General features: G+C 29.2%; 1 protein-coding gene across 1 annotated transcript; it reads left to right on the top strand.

The window, feature by feature from the left end:
* The first annotated feature begins 11,271 nt into the window (after positions 1-11,271).
* Positions 11,272-15,339, top strand: LOC124924275 (pectin acetylesterase 8-like). Its single transcript, XM_047464335.1, has 13 exons — positions 11,272-11,295; positions 12,324-12,465; positions 12,563-12,645; positions 12,722-12,851; positions 13,039-13,118; positions 13,217-13,303; positions 13,370-13,503; positions 13,890-13,950; positions 14,042-14,095; positions 14,178-14,255; positions 14,339-14,444; positions 14,938-15,083; positions 15,190-15,339. The coding sequence occupies exons 1-13, from the start codon at positions 11,272-11,274 to the stop codon at positions 15,337-15,339; spliced, it is 1,275 nt and encodes a 424-aa protein (XP_047320291.1).
* Positions 15,340-18,291: the final 2,952 nt, after the last annotated feature.

An 18,291-nucleotide genomic window follows, 5' to 3' on the forward strand; every position in this document is an offset into this window, starting at 1 on the left:
TGTTAAGCAGACACTAGAATTATTTGGACATGATGACATAATTTATTAGGTGTTTTGTGACATCCAATTAAAGAATCTGACTGCAAAGTTTTTGTCACGAGGTTGTAAATTATGGATGATATAGAAAGACCACTAAAGTTATTACGTGACAATAATTTGTAGTTCTTTTACTTTAAGAGTAATATGAGTTTGACTAAGTCGAACTATTTGGAAAATAAATAATTAAGAATGTTTACTCATCTATTGAGCATATTTGGACAAACTCTAAAATTATGGATCAGTTCTCTAAATATTTGTTATCCGATGTCTTTCATGAATATATTGTTCATATGGATATTGCATATTTAGTTGATATACAGTTTTAGTGGGAGTTTGTATTATGATGCTTGTATGGATATAATTTGGAATTTATGTGCACATTAAAGAATCAGTTTCTAAAGAAATTAAAGATTTAGTTTTTAAAGATATCACGATTATAAAGTTATTCAGATTGATCTCTATAAGGAATAAAGGAGGACCAGTTGATATTAGACATGTTAAAAATCACACTACACATTAATCCACACTACACACCCATGTTTAATCTATGTCATTTGATTGTATTGACATATGTGACTATTGATGGTTTAGTTACGAATTAATGTAACAAAAATCGCTTTAATCCTATATTGATATAATTGATGGACGAGATTGATATAGATGTAATTGGAAATGATAACAATATTTTTTGAGCTCTTAAGGTTATAATATACAATTGAAGGAAATATTATATGACCCAAGTGGGAGATTGTTGGAATTATTTCCAATATTTGGGTACATATATTATTTATAATTGTATATTAGTTGTTACCATAATAAAGATTAAAGCCCAATTAAAGTGATCTATTAAAGTATAAAAGTTATGGGCTTATTTAGACATCTATAATAAATATGGGGACATATTTGTGTAGAAACAGAAATACCATTTATTATTTCGTTGATGGGACGAATAATAAATGAGTATATTAGGGCTAGGTCCCCAACCCATATAGATAGCCTACCTAATTTGTTTCTCTCATCAGACAAAAAAAAGTTTATGTTCATCTCTCAAGAGCACTCAAGAAGGCTATCGGTATAGGGCTGGAAGACTTAAACCCCACCCACATCAGACATCCAGATCTAGGTCCAGATCCAGAACAAAAAGATGCACATTTCGATCCAGTTCCAGATCCAGAATAAGAAGATCCAAGATCAAAAGAAGATCCAATAACAATAGAAGATCAAGAAGAAGAGAATAACGAAGAACGGCTTAATGAACCGTTCTTCAATCCAGATTCAGGTACGTTTCCGCAATTATAGTTTATCTCAATTTATCGACATAGAGTATTAAAGATTATAGACTTAAGGATTAAAGATATAGATTAAAGATTCTAACATTCTCATCGTTTTAAATATGACAATTCCTTTTTCAGGAAAACCATTATTAACATAAACTGCAATCAATGAATTCTATGAGACTTGAGTAGGAACATGCATTTATACAAACACCTTGTAGGCAGAATCCAAATGACCAAATTTCCCATACATGTTAATCAAAGCATTGGGAAGTTTATATATAAACAAAAGACCAACCTTCACGGTAATTCCATGAAGAAAATTTCCTTCGTCTAGACCTTCTCCTACATCTGCAACAGCTAAAGTCGTTGAAATGAGTGTCACTTCGTTGCGTTCTATATCTGACTCAACTCTCATCCAATTGAAAACATTCAAGCATTTATCCACAAACCCTAATCGTGAAAATATTGAAATGAACGAATTCCAGGAAACTAAATCATTGTCAGTAATTTCATCAAACAGGTTATGTGCATCATGTTGGGAAAAAACGTATATTCTATTCTCTACTTTATTGAAAAACTTAGAAGCAAATAAAGTACAAGTAAAAGCAGAAATAAATAACACAATGCACACATATAATTTTTATGTAGAAAACCTCCTCAAATCAAGGAGTAAAATCCCCGGGACTTTACGTCCAATTCAAGCTTCACTAAAATTAGAGTCGGGAATACAAACAATGTATAACAACCTTTTAATACCACAGAAAGAAAAATGGGTATACCCAAAAAGATACAACTTTTTTGTTAGGATTTGTATCTCCCAAATCCGACTAGCTTGAAACAATCTGTAAAAATGCAAGAAAGAAGAACACAAGAAGACACAGATTTATAGTAGTTCACTCAAATTGAGCTACGTCCACTTCAGCCACCACCATATTTCACTATGAAGAAGAAGAAGGAATACATAGTTTTTTCCTCACACTTTATCTCTCTAGAATTATGTCTTCACCATGTAAACCCTTAATAATCACATATTTTTAGGGTAAACATTCAGGTAATAAACCTAAATAACTTTGGTCAGGCCCAAGTCCAAAACCAAAAAGAAAACCCAATAAACTCTAATTAACAATGTAGAGTTTATTATAAGTGTAAGCTCCATAACTCAATAATCTTCCACTTGAAGACTAACTTCATCATCTCTCGATCGGTAGTGGCTTTCAATCCAGTGTTTTAACGAAGAAAACCAACTGAAGTTGCACACAACTTCAGTTTCTCATCTCTCACAGCTTTTGTCAACATATCAGTTGGATTCTCACTCTCGGAAATCTTCTCAAGAGTTAATACTCCATCTTCTAAAGCTGACTGGATGAAATGATAACGAACCTGTATATGCTTTGTCCTGCCATGATAAACAGGATTCTTTGCCAAATGAATGGCACTCTGACCGTCGCATCGCAACACACTTCCCTCGTACTCTTGACCCAATTCTCGTAAAAAGGGTTGTAACCACATCATCTCCTTAACACCATCTATTACAGCAACATACTCTGCCTCACAACTAGAAAGAGAAACAATATTCTGCAATTTTGAAACCCAACTAATTGTAGAACATCTCAGAGTATAAATATACCCTGTTGTGCTCTTCCTACTATGAACATCACCACCATTGTCAGCATCAAAATATCATTCCAAACCCACATTAGACTTTCAAAAACATAAAAGCGAGACTAGTACTTCCTCTTAAGTATCATAATATCCACTTTACTGCTTCCCAATATTGTCTACCCGGGTTGCTCATGAACCTGTTAACAACTCCCACTGCATGTGCAATGTCTAGTCTTGTGCAAATCATTGCATACATAATACAACAATTGACAGATGCTTACGGAATAGTGGCCATATAATTTTTCTCCTCCCCTGAAGGCGATTGGTCATTAGATAGTCTAAAGTGACTAGCTAAAGGGGTAGTAACTGGTTTTGTATCATACAAGTTGAACCTTCTAAGAACTTTTTCTTCACATATTCTTCTTGTGAAAGCTTGAGAAATTCTTTATCCCAAGGATTTGTTTAGCAGCACCCAAATCCTTCATTGCAAACTTTTTAGACAACTCTTTCTTGAGCTTGTTAATCTCATACAAACTTGCTCCAGCAATTAATATGTCATCAACGTAAAGGAGCAGAATAATATACGATTTATCAAACCTCTTGATATAGCAACAATGATCAGCTTCACACCTTAGAAAATTGTTATTTTTTATGAAGCTATCGAACTTCTTGTACCATTGCTTTGGAGCTTGTTTCAAACCATACAGACTCTTCTGAAGCTTACACACAAGCTCATCTTTTCCTTTGATTTTAAATCCTTTTGGTTGTCGCATATAAATCTCTTCATCTAAATCACCATGAAGAAAAACAGTTTTAACATCCATTTGTTGAAGATGAAGGTCTTCTTTCACAACCAAACTCAAAATACTTCTGATCGTCATCAATTTAACTACTAGAGAGAAGATCTCATTGTAGTCAATACCTTCTTTCTGTTGAAATCCTTTCACAACCAACCTTGCTTTGTACCTCATGGTTTTATCATATTCTTCTTTAATCTTGAAGATCTATTTATTGTGAATTACTTTCTTTCCCTTTGGTAGCTCAGTGAGCTCCCAAGTCTGATTCAACTTCGAAGAGTCCATCCCATCTTACATTGCAGACTCCCACTTAATCGATTCATCAGATTGTATTGTTTTCTCATAACATTCAGGTTCACCTCTATTTGTCAACAAGATATAGTTCAGAGATGGAGACCACCTCTCAACTAGTTTTCGATTACTTGACGATCTTCTCAATTGTACAACTAGTGTTTGCTGATTTACCTTTAGGGCCACGTTCTCAACGATTTCATCTTCAACAACACATTGTTCTTCTTCGACAGTCGGTATATATTCAGTTGAAAATTCTCTCAAATCGACTGTACTAGTCTCTTCCAACTTGGAATCACCATCTGATGTCTTCCCAATACAATCTTTGTAGAGAACCTGTTCATTGAAGATAACATTTCAGCTACGAATGATCTTCCTATTTTGATTATCTCAGAAACGATAACCAAACTCGATATCACCATAACCAATGAAAATACATTTGTTAGACTTTGGATCAAGCTTTCTCCTATCACATTCATTAATATGAACCTATGATAAACAACCAAACACTTTCAAATAAGAAAGGTTTATCTTTTTATTACTCCAGACTTCTTTAGGAATTCTGAATTCAAGAGGAACAAAGGGTCCCCTGTTTATCAAATAGGCAGCAGTATTGATAGCTTCTGCCCAGAACGTTTTAGGCAGCCCTGCATGCAATCTCATGCTTCTAGCACACTCGTTCAATCTTCGATTCATTCGTTCAACTATTCCATTCTCTTGAGGCATTTGGGGAATAGTCTTAACCATACTGATCCCATTCTCAGTACAACACTCTTTGAAATCGAATTGATATATTCACCTCCGTTGTTGGATCTCAAACACTTAACTTTCTGATTTGTTTCAATTTCAACCAAAACCTTCCATTTCTTGAAAATAAAAAATACTTCAGACTTGGGCTTCATAAAATATACCCATACCTTTCTTGTCGAATCATCTATAAACGTCGCGTAGTATTGTGATCCGCCAATAGAAGAAACAGGTGCAGGTCCCCACACATCAGTGTGTACCAACTCTAGCCTTTCTTTCTTGAGATCTTTCCCAATCTTTAAGAAACTCACCCGTTTCTGTTTTCCAAGAATGCAGTATTCACATAACTGATGTTCAACAGACTTCAGTTCTGGAATCTATCCATTCTTCAAAAGAATTTTCATCTTTTTTTCGCTCATATGGCCCAACCTACAATGCCACAACTCAATGTTTTTTGAGTCATCAACTACAACAACAACTGATTCTCTGCAAGTTAAAGTCATGTATAATGTTTCAGTTTTATAACCTCAAGCAACAACTATTGCTCATTTAGTCACCTTCCATACACCATTTCCACAACTGAAATTGTGACCTTCTTCATCAAGTTGTGTAATAGAAATCAGATTATGCATTAAACCTGGAATGTGTCTCACCTTATTAATCTTCCAAACAGAACCATTTTCCATCTTCAATTTGATGTCCCCCATGCCAATAATATCCAGTGGCTCACCATCTGCGAGATAAACTTTCCCACAGTTTCCATCCACATAATTCTCCATTAATTCTTTGTGGGCAGTGGTGTGGAAAGACGCTCCCGAGTTCAAAACCCATGAATCTATCGGGCTATCAATAGACAGAAGTAACGCATCAGTGAAAAATTCTGTAACAACGTTGGCTGCATCATTTTTATCATCACCGTTTTTCTTCGGTGCTTTGTAGTTCCTCTTTAAATAATCCTGTTTACCACAATTTCAGCACTCAAATGTCCGCCCAAACTTGGATTGACTCCTCTTTCTCCTCGACATAGATCTGCTCTTACCTCGGTTGAAATTTCTATCATTACCTCTACCCCTGTTTTCCACATTCAGAGCAGAATCTTTGAACGTTTCACCAGAATCAATTTTACGAACCTCTTCAGCAAGAATACGATCTCTAACTTCAACAAATTTCAGTTTAGCATTTCCAACCGAATTACTAATTGTTGCTCTCATAGGTTCTCAACTATTTGTTAGAGATGCTAAAAAAATCAGGGCACTAACTTCATCCCCAAAATCAATCTCAACAGATAGCAATTGATTCACAATTGTATTGAATTCATTCAAATGAGTACTGACAAAAGTATCATCAACCAATCTTAAGTAAAAGAGTCTTTTCATTAAGTGTATCTTGTTGTTAGCAGATGGTTTCTCATACATATCAGAAAAAGCTTTCATCAGACCCATGGTGGTCTTCTCCTTTGCTACATTGTGAGCAACCGTCTTGGCTAGATTCAATCGGACAACTTTCAAAACCTGTCTATCAAGGAGTTTCCATTCAGCTTCATCCATCTTCTCTAGTTTCTCACTCAAAGGAACATGAAGATTCTTTCCATAGAGATAATCTTCAATCTGCATTCTCTATAAGGCATAATCTGTCCCATCGAATCTTCCAATCCGTGTCCTATACTGCTCTCACTTGCCATTGTTTTCAATGTTCAGATCTAGCCTAGCTGCTCTAATACCAGTTGTTATGATTTGTATCTCCTAAATCCGACCAACTTGAAACAATTTGTAAGAATGCAAGAAAGAAGAACACAAGAAGACACAGATTTATAGTAGTTCACTCAAATTGAGCTACGTCTATTTCATCCACCACCAGATTTCACTATGAAGAAGAAGAAGGAATACAGAGTTATTGCCTCACACTTTATCTCTCTAGAATTATGTTTCACCATGTAAATCCTTAATAATCACATATTTATAGGGTAAACATTCAGGTAATAGACCTAAATAACTTTGGTTAGGCCGAAGCCCAAAACTAAAAATAAAACCCAATAAACTCTAATTAATAATGTAGAGTTTATTATAAGTGTAGGCTCCATAACTCAACATTTTTTGTTCCCAAAAAATCAAATAAAAACTTAAATTAAGAAGAACCTTTAAGCCCAGAAAAACTCCTTTTGAATCTCCGATCGTGAGTTTGATGAACCTGCGCGGCTGTAGGCAAAAATTTGCTACAAGATTTTCTCTTTCTTCCTCTCTTTTAATTTTTTTACTTCTACTTCTTAATGACGGTTGCCGCTCTTTAAATACTAGAGCGATTAGGTTATAACATAACCCTTTAAATACTATAATACCCTTAATGAATTAAAAGTGACTTTTGACTTTCTTGAAGGAAGATTATGCTTGAACGATACTCTAGTTTGTTTTCCAGTAACATAAAGAGAATATTTCTCCAAATCGGTCTCACTCAAACTAGAAATATTATTTTTATTAACCAACAAATTTATTCCCTTTTCACTGATGTGACCAAGTCTTATGTGCCATAATTTAGAAGCATCTTTACTCCGTACAACATTCACACTATCCTTGCATATCGAAGTTTGCATCAAATATAAATTAGAATATTTCTCTCCTCAAGCTATAATCAAGTTACCTTTAGAAAGTTTTCATTTTCCAGAACCAAAACTACTCGTGAAACCATCATCATCAAGTTTTCCAGTTGATATCAAATTCAGCCTAATATCTAGAGCATGTCGAACATCCTTAAGTAATAATTTTGACCAATTACCAGAATTCAAGCAAACGTAACAAATACCAATAATCTTACTTAAGTCATCGTTACCCATCTTCAATACTTTAAAATCACCTGAAGTATAATACGTAAAATAGTCATTCCTTGGCGTAACATGCAAGGAAGTTCCAGTGTCAAACACACAACTCGACTCATTACATACAAGGTTAATTGTATTCTCATCGTGGACAGTTACAATATCATTTGAAGTCGCTATTGACACGCGATCTTCACCAGCATCTTTATTTTGATTGAATCCGCTCATTTCGCGTTTCAACTTAAAGAAGTCTTTCTTAATGTGCCCCCTTTTACCGCAATGATAACATTCAGCTGACTTGTACTTGGATTTGGACTTACTTCGACTCTAATGTCTCGCATTGTCTTTTCCACCCACGTTCATCTATCTCCCCTATTTTCAGTAACCAACACATTTGAATTTATCAAAGACTCTTGAGATTTTCTTCTTAATTCCTCATTCATGACACCACATTTGGTCATCTGTAGAGTTACTACACCATTAGCAACACAATTATAAAGAGAAACCTTAAACGTTTCTCACGAATCGGGTAGAGTAGTCAATAACCAAAGTCTTTGAACATCATCTTCAAACTTAATTCTCATGCCTGACATCTGATCAAGAACACCCTAAAACTCATTTAAATGATCAACCATAGAAGCACTATCATTATATCTCAAATGAATTAATTTCTGAAGCAAGAATAATTTATTATTTATCGTCTTTGAAGCATATAAATTTTCAAGTTTATTCCATAAAGATTGTGCATTTGTCTCATGTTGGATGTGGTTGTAAACATTCTCAATAACAAACTGACGAATAAAACCACATACCTGTTCATGCTCAAAATTCTATTCCTCGTCAGATTTGGATGCAGGTTTCTCACTACCAAAAAAGGGTAAGTGTAAAGCCTTAACAAATAACAAATCTTTCATCTTTCCTTTCCAAATTTGATAATTTGAACCATTGAGCAAAATCATCATACTTGTGTTTATCTCCATAATTCAATCAAGTCCTAAACAGCTAACCAAGCTCTGATACCACTTGTTGGGAAAAAACGTATATTCTATTCCCTACTTGATTGAAAAACTTATGAGCAAATAAAGCAAAAATAAAAGCGGAAATAAATAACACAGTGCACACACAAAATTTTTACGTGAAAACCCTTCTCAAATCAAGGAGTAAAAACCACGGGACTTTACGTCCAATTCAAGCTTCACTAAAATCAGAGTCGGGAATACAAACAAGGTATAACAACCTTTTAAAATATCAAAATCTTACCAAAAAAAAATAAAAAAATAAAATAAAAAATCAATTAAATATTTACTCAATCCTTATGCATTTTTTTAAAATCTGTTTTAATAAATAGGTAATATACAACATATACGTTATTAATATATATAGACAATTAATCTTACAAAATTTCTTTATTTTTTTCTATTTAAAGTTAGTTGAACTGAAACAATATACCCATATTTATAAAGATTACAAACTTTTAAACATGTCTGAAAGTTCAAAATTTTAGAAAAAAACATAGATTTACTCAATTCTTATACATATTATAAAAAACTGTTTTTATTGATAAATGATTTAGGTAATATAGATAGATGTATGAAATTAAAAAGAGTCAAATTAATTGAAAATCCAAATACTTTTGAAGTAATTATATTATATTTGATGAGTGAACATATACTATATTTAAAAAAATATTATAACCTATATATTATTAAAAACAATATTTAAACTTAAATTTATAACTTTACCTTTACTTACAAGAATTATTAAAAGTTTTTATAGACATACTTAGTATTAAAAATGGGTAGATATAGTCTACTAAATTACATTTATTCATGGATTAACTTTTTTTTGGCGTTCTTTCTTATATTTCATTTATTTTTTTATTAAAATTTATTTATAATATATTTTTATTTTTATTTTTAATAGAATCAAAATCTTATCATTCACACTATAAATGTTTAATTATTTAAATTTAAATTTAAATCAAATTAAATTTTAAATTTATTATATTTAATATTATAAAATATTTTAATAAATTATAAATAACTAATTCATTATATTCAAATAATAGCTCATCATAATTTCAATAAAATTAAAAAAATAGATAAATTAATTATTAAGTTTAAATTTATTCTATTATCTTATTTTATTAAATTTTATTAAATTTCTTTTCAACTTTTTTCTTATTATTTAATTTTTATTTATATGAAAAATTAAAATAATGTATGTAAATTCTTATTAATATATATACACATAATTTATATAATTCTAAAATATATTTATCAATATAATTTAGAAAATAATCATTAGTAAAAAATATTATATTAAATTATATAATTTTAAAAATATGAATTATTTATAAAAAAAATAATTAATTTCAAATATATATAAATATATAAAAACTTATCTTGTTTAGTTTTTGTATATGGTTGAGTCAATTTCTAAATATTATATATATATATATATATATATATATATATATATATATATATATAATTTTAAATATATATTTAAAAACTTTATTCAAACGATGTGTTAACTAATTTTTTAAAATATTTTATAATACTGAATAAAATAATATTTGAAATACTTGTTTAAATTTAAATAATTTTGAACGAGAAAATTTGTTTGCGTTAAACAATAAAAAATTAATATAAATTTATTTTAAAAATATAATTAAATATAAATATAAAATATAAAATATAAAATATAAAATATGACTGAATATGAAATTAGAGGAAAAAATAAATATTAATGTATATACAATATGGTAATAACTATTCTTATCATTAATAAATGAAAATTTAAATGAGTCAATTTTTAATATTAAATATATTTATATAAAATTTCCATAATTCATGTATTTTAAATGAGGTGATAATACAAGTAAATTTATCTAAATATTTTTTTTTCTATATTATGTTCTAAATGTACTATATCATTTATTAACATTTTTATAAAAAAAAAACTTTTATCTACTTTTTCACATAAAAAAATCATTTAATTCACTTAAAAATTTCATACCATATACAATTATATCACCTTCATTTTTCTTGTTTTAATCTACTTTTTATCTCAAAATTTTTATTTAATCCAGTCATATTTTTTTTATAAGATACAAGCATCGATCATAACCATTTTTTTTTATCTCTATCATTTCATTTACTCTTATTTTTATACCAAATACAAACATATCACCTTCATTTTTCTTCTTTTTTTAACTACTCTTCACTTAAAAAAATAATTTACTCATATTTTTTCATCAGATATAAACATCATCACTTTTATTTTTTTAACTACAATTTACCTAAATAAATTTCATTTAATTCACTTAAATTTTTCATAAATACAAATTGTTAAAATATGAGAAGAGAGAAATTTGTATTCTTCGCTAGTTTTATTTTATACAACACACGAACATCCTCGTAATTGGATGAATCTTGAGAGTTATTAGAATATGAGAAAAGAAAAATTGTATTGAATGATATATCGAATTAAATAAGTTATGTCTATTATATAGACATTATATTGAGCTAATAAGAAAACTAATAAAATAAAATAATATTGATATTATCACAACTTATCATATTGTGATAATATTTTACAGATATATTATTTTAATATAATAATGACATTATCATAATTTATAATATTGTGATAATATCTTACACATATATTATCTTATATTTTAACATTCATTCTAAAACTTAAGATGAAAACGCTTGAACAACTTGAGGTTAAAAACGATCGAGATGTTAAAATGTTGATGATGTATTATTCAATCTTCAGAAACTCATAAGCTCCATCAAATTACAAGATGTAATGTGTTGACTGATAAACCAGCGAATACGTCGAATCCCATTGGCATTAAATGTTGGGGTGAAACAACAACTAAATGAACTCCGAAGTTACTCGTGAGTCTCAAAATTCATCCAATGACGGGGATGTCCGTGTGTTGTATAAAATAAAACCAACGAAGAGGTCGAATCTTATGGGCATAAAATTTATTGACTGAAACAACAACTAAAATCAAAACTTAGAGAATATATAATTGCCGAAGAAAGTAGAAACATCAACATAATTATTTCAAAAATTTTTTTTTATTAAAATATAATAATAATTAATAAATCATTATTAGCTCTCAATCATTGACTAAAGTAACCATTGATGAAGGCATAAGAACGTCAACATAATTATTTAAAAATAATTTTTTTTATTAAAATATAATAATAATTAATAGAGCATTATTAGAGTTCTCAATCAATGACTAAATTAACCATTAATGAAGACAGCAGAAGACTACAAAATCTCTATACCATATTAGAATATGAGAAGAGAAAAATTGTATTGAATAATATATCAAATTACATAAATTATGTTTATTATATAGACATTATATTAAGAAAACTAATAAAATAATATAATATTGATATTATCACAATTTATTCTATTATGATAATATTTTATAAATATATTATTTTAATATAATAATAATATTATTACAATTTATCATATTGTGATAATATATTATAAATATATTATTTTAATATAATAATAATATTATCACAATTTATAATATTATAATAATATCTTACATATATTATTTAATATTTTAACAAAAATATCACTTTTCATTTTTTCTTTATTATCTCCTTTTTCACCTTAAAAAGTTTCATTTAATTCACTCGTATACAAAAAATCCATTATCTTCATTTTCACCTAATATTTTTTATATATTTAATTCACTCACATTTTTCATAACAGATACAAATAATATTCTATCCCTCTGCGAAAATGGGCAAAATGTTAAGAGTGTTGATAGTCTTGATGCTAGAACTGGTGATGAGAATTCAAGGACAAACAGTCAGTATGACTATTCTTAATAGTGCAATTGCCAAAGGAGCAGGTTTTTTTATTATTATTAATTTTTAATTTTGTAAAGATTTTGTGAAATTTTATTTATGAAGAAAATTTTAAGGAAATTCTTTTGTTTGATAATTCAGTTTGTTTAGATGGGAGCCCACCCGGTTACCATTTCGACAAGGGTTTTGGAGACGGATCCGACAATTGGTTACTTATTTTTGAGGTTAATTTTGTTTTGTCTTAGATAACCCGTCTTTTGTATGCTTGCGATTCGATTTTCGGTTGATTTGTTATGTCAGGGAGGAGGATGGTGTGAAAGCACGTCAGAATGCCTAATTCGAAAAAACATTTTTCGAGGATCGACAAATCTAATGAATAAAACTCTCCAATTCAAAGGAATTCTCAATAATCAGAAACTACTTAATCCAGGTTTGAATTTAATTAATCTATGTAGGAGATGAAAAGTTTAAAGTTCAATACCTTTAACTTGTGGAGATGTGTGTTAATCTATTCTAAATAATAAACTGGTTACAAAATAAAAAATAAAATAATGATCTAACATTGTTTTCTATATATAAGACTTGTTTATTGTTAACAATACCTTATTAAATCTCAGTTTTCTATAATTGGAACCGGGTCAAGATCCGATATTGCGATGGAGCGTCGTTTATGGCTGATGTTGAAGAAGTTGATCCGGTAAAGTTTTGAAAATATGACCTCGCTAATTAACCAATATCAAATCATTTTAATTTTAGTTTTTAATACGTTTATTTATTTTTTCTTCTCTTGTTTAGGCGACTAATCTTCACTTTAGAGGTGCAAGAGTTTTCGTCGCGATCATCGAAGATTTATTAGCGAAGGGGCTAAACAAAGCGCATAATGTGGGTGTATTTCTGTTGAAAATGTAGAAGCATCAATTTTATAATTAATTATTGTTTTTTTAATAGGCACTTTTAGGCGGTTGCTCAGCTGGAGGAATGTCATCAATATTTAAATGTGATGAATTTCGAAATCTTTTATCTAAAAGAACTAAAAGAACCAAAGTTAAATGTTTAGCGGACGCTGGTTATTTTATTAACAGGTAAATTATAAATAATTCTACTTTCACTAGTGTAAAAAGTAATAGCAATAAAAATCATAGACATTTTTTCATTTTTACATAAACCAAGAAAAAAGTAATTTAAAAAATTGCGACCGTCATTTCTCAAATGTTGATGTTTTTTATAATTCTAAGATAATTAAAACGTCGCTAATTCTATCCCAATTGGTCACTTCTTCCATCCTAGTGTTGTTAAATTTTTTTTTATGTAAATCATTTTTAATATCTCTTTTCCTTTGAAACCCTCTGTTATTTCCCATTACTATGCCTTTTTTATTTTGAAAATGAACTTTTTATTAGTAACCACTCTAGTAAGTTTTTCATTAATCATTAACTCATAATTCTTATTTTGTTTTTGACAAATACAGGAAAGACATAGCTGGAAAATCATACATTGAAACAAAATTCAATGGTGTGGTTCAAACTCATGTAATCTCCCATCAAAATCCGCTATTTCTTATAACTTTTTGTTATTTTATTGACGCGTTACGACGACGATACTTTTTTTTTTTACATGCAGAGATTAGCAGGAAATTTGCCTAAAACATGTACTTCCAAACTTAGTCCTGGATTGGTAACACTAATTTTTATTTTTCCCATTGAATTTCTTATAAGTAGTATATTTAATTTAATACTTAAACTCGTGACAATCGCAGTGTTTTTTTCCTGAAAATATTGTTAAAGATATTCGAACGCCTTTATTTATTCTAAACGCGGAGTACGATGTATGGCAGGTAATTGACGTTAGAATTAAACATTGTTCTCGAGATGCAAAAGAGAATTGAGTTAACAAAAATAATTTATAATTCAATTTCAGGTTCATAATATTCTGATACCAACTTATGCTGATCCTAAACGTTCTTGGACTGATTGCAAAAATAACATAGCCAATTGTTCTCCTACTCAACTCAACACCTTGCAAGGTATACATTTCTTCGAAAAATAATAATAAAGTCGCGATCGAACGCCCATGAATTTTTGAACTCGGTTGAAAATTATTGTGCTTTAATAAAATTTTGAATTTTCATTTGACAACTCTGCATTTACTATGTTGTCTTGAAACTTAATTTTGTTTTTTTTTTCTTCTAAATTTCATTGAGAAATTGTCAAATTTATTTTTGAATCAGAATTTATCATTTTTTTTAGATACATAAAAAGATTGTTGCCTCATGGCCCATTTTTATTATTATTAAAAAAACATCTATATTTTAGTTTAAGGAATTAAAGTAAAATTCATGGTGACCAGATTTTACTAACTTTCTCATAAACTCAGTTTTCAAAAATATATATTAATATAGGTGTATTTTAAATTGGTCTAATGGTCAAATTTAGACTCTTTGTTGTTAAAAAGATGAGTGCTTTCTTATGAAATTATTCAGAATTTATAATCCTTTATTTTGGATTTAATTTATACAGAATTCAGGTCAGATTTCATTAATGCATTAGAAAATGTGAAGAAATCTGAGTACAATGGGTTATTCATCAATTCTTGCTTCGTCCATTGCCAAACTGAAGTTCAAGAGATATGGACTGGTCCTAATTCTTCTAAGCTTGCAGGGAAAGTAAGATTAAATATGTTAATTAAATTTATTTATTCAATTTTTTTAGTTTTTCTTTGATTCTTTTATGTTCTTATTTTCTTTTTGGATCAAACCCTTGGAATGACAGACTATGGCAGAAGCAGTTGGCGAATGGTTTTACGACAAGAATTTGTTTCGACAGTTGGATTGTCCATACCCATGTGATAAAACTTGTCATAATACCGTATTGAATGGAACTTCACCAAAGAGACCAAATTATATAGAATTTAATATCTAGTACTTTTCTTATTAGAAGTGCTTTCATTCATGATAGAATGAATTTATGCAAGACTTGTAAGTTTGCTTAAGGATACAAAAAAATACTTATCAAATCAGGATTTGTCCTGATTTTTTACAATAATAATATTTTTTTTTTTTGTAATAGTTGTGCATTGGTTGTTATGTTGCATATATCTTACCCTGATTTAATTTTCATTAATTACATATTTTTATAAAAAAAATCTTACATTGAGTCAAACCCATTATTAAAGATTATTAGTTAATTTTAGAAGTTATAATCTAGTGGTAATGTAATACTATATCAAATTATCAATAAAAAATGTAATGATACTAATTATTAGGGTGTTTTCATTGCATAAATTGGACAAAACTGTAGTATTTTCTTTTACTAAGATATGATCTAGAATACTAAATTAAATAACTAACATAACACAGTTAGACTTTCTATTGAGTTATGATTAATACATATTTGTATTGAAATTCACACTTGATATATAGACTATAGTACTCATTTCCAAAGAAGGATTCTTATTGGAAAGAAATAGTATTAGAATTGGAGGGTCAATTTTAATTATAATGTTTGTTAAGTAAATTAAATATGGAATTATATAACTTTTTTAGAAAATAAATTAATTTTTATTAATTCAAATAAGGAGTTATATATCAAAAATGTAATTACAAAATAATGTCAGCAAAATCAAAACAACTAAATAAAAATTTAGGTGTTAAATAATCTGACATATTTGTAATAATTAAAATTCTAATGATGAAGATCGAACAATCTTGTAATTTCTTGACGGTGACTCCAAAGATCTGTAACGATGAGTGATGAAATAGAGCAAATCGAACAAATCAATTAAACGGTGTCGAATCCCTACAAATTATTATGAGCTACATTTCTTTTTTCTTTGACCGCTGAAAAAAGTAATGTCAAGTGATAACTAATCATCTACATATATGATCAAATATATGATCAAAAAAGTGAGAAACCGTAAAAATAATGAGAGTATATTTGTAAGAGAGTCTCCGAATGAAGATCTTATTTGATGACTCTTATAGTAGGTATCTATATATATAATGATGCTTAATTTTTAAAGTGTCCGGATTGCCGGGTTGAGAGCTGTGGTTAATTTGGATATATGTGAGAGTAAATGAATCTTTGAGTCGGATTGTGGGTTGACCCGCCCATAAACTTAAAACGGTTAAAAATAAAATTATAAATGCTATAGGTATGGTTCGAACTTGCAACTTAACAAAACAAAATACAACCTTTTAACCAACTAGGCTAATAACACTCTATATTTTAAATTCAACCCAAAATTTGATAAACGCGTGACATTTTAACAATATAAGTTCAACTTTTTAACTAACTAATCTATATATATAATGCTTAATTTTTAAAATGTCCGGATTGCCGGGTCGAGAGCTGTGGTTAATTTGGATATATGTGAGAGTAAATGGATACTTGGGTTGGATTGTGGGTTGACCCGCCCATAAACTTAAAACGGTTAAAAATAAAATTAAAAATGCTATAGGTATGATTCAAACTTGCAACCTAACAAAACAAGTACAACCTTTTAACCAAGTAGGCTAATAACACTTTATATTTTAAATTCAACCCAAAATTTGATAAACGCGTGACATTTTAACAATATAAGTTCAACTTTTTAACTAACTAATCTATATATATATATAATGATGCTTAATTTTTAAAGTGTCCGAATTGCCGGGTCGAGAGCTGTGGTTAATTTGGATATATGTGAGAGTTAATGGATACTTGGATCGGATTGTGGGTTGACCCGCCCATAAACTTAAAACGGTTAAAAATAAAATTAAAAATGCTATAGGTATGGTTCGAACTTGCAACCTAACAAAATAAGTACAACCTTTTAACCAACTAGGCTAATAACACTCTATATTTTAAATTCAACCCAAAATTTGATAAACGTGTGACATTTTAACAATATAAGTTTAACTTTTTAACTAACTAATCTCTATATATATAATGATGCTTAAATTTTAAAGTATCTGGATTGCCGTGTCGAAAGCTGTGGTTAATTTGGATATATGTGAGAGTAAATGGATATTTGGGTCAGATTGTGGGTTGACCCGCCCATAAACTTAAAATGGTTAAAAATAAAATTAAAAATGTTATAGGTATGGTTCAAACTTGCAACCTAACAAAACAAGTACAACCTTTTAACTATCTAGGCTAATAACACTTTATATTTTAAATTCAACCCAAAATTTGATAAACGTGTGACTTTTTAACAATATAAGTTCAACTTTTTAACTAACTAATATCTATATACATATATATAATGATGCTTAATTTTTAAAGTGTCCGGATTGCAGGGTCGAGAGCTGTGGTTAATTTGGATATATGTGAGAGTAAATGGATACTTGGATCGGATTGTGGGTTGACCCGCCCATAAACTTAAAACGGTTAAAAATAAAATTAAAAATGCTATAAGTATGGTTTGAACTTGCAACCTAACAAAACAAGTAAAACCTTTTAACCAACTAGGCTAATAACACTTTATATTTTAAATTCAACCCTATATTTGATAAACGCGTGACATTTTAACAATATAAGTTCAACTTTTTAACTAACTAATTTATATATATATAATGATGTTTAATTTTTAAAGTGTCCTGATTACCGGGTCGAGGGCTGTGGTTAATTTGGATATATGTGATAGTAATGGATACTTGGGTCGGATTGTGGGTTGACCCGCCCATAAACTTAAAACGGTTGAAAATAAAATTAAAAATGCTATAGGTATGGTTCAAACTTGCAACCTAACAAAACAAGTACAACCTTTTAACCAATTAGGCTAATAACACTTTATATTTTAAATTCATCCAAAATTTGATAAACGCGTGACATTTTAATAATATAAGTTCAACTTTTTAACTAACTAATCTATATATATATAATGATGTTTAA

Source organism: Impatiens glandulifera, chromosome 2, assembly GCF_907164915.1.
Source record: "Impatiens glandulifera chromosome 2, dImpGla2.1, whole genome shotgun sequence".
Lineage (NCBI taxonomy): Eukaryota > Viridiplantae > Streptophyta > Magnoliopsida > Ericales > Balsaminaceae > Impatiens > Impatiens glandulifera.

Bases quoted from the DNA above. Each gene is read 5' to 3' on its own strand.
- LOC124924275 (XM_047464335.1), top strand. From the start codon at position 11,272: ATGAAAACGCTTGAACAACTTGAG. The intron at 12,646-12,721 runs GTTAATTTTGTT...TTGTTATGTCAG, and splicing joins ATTGGTTACTTATTTTTGAG to GGAGGAGGATGGTGTGAAAG. The intron at 14,256-14,338 runs GTAATTGACGTT...ATTCAATTTCAG, and splicing joins CGGAGTACGATGTATGGCAG to GTTCATAATATTCTGATACC.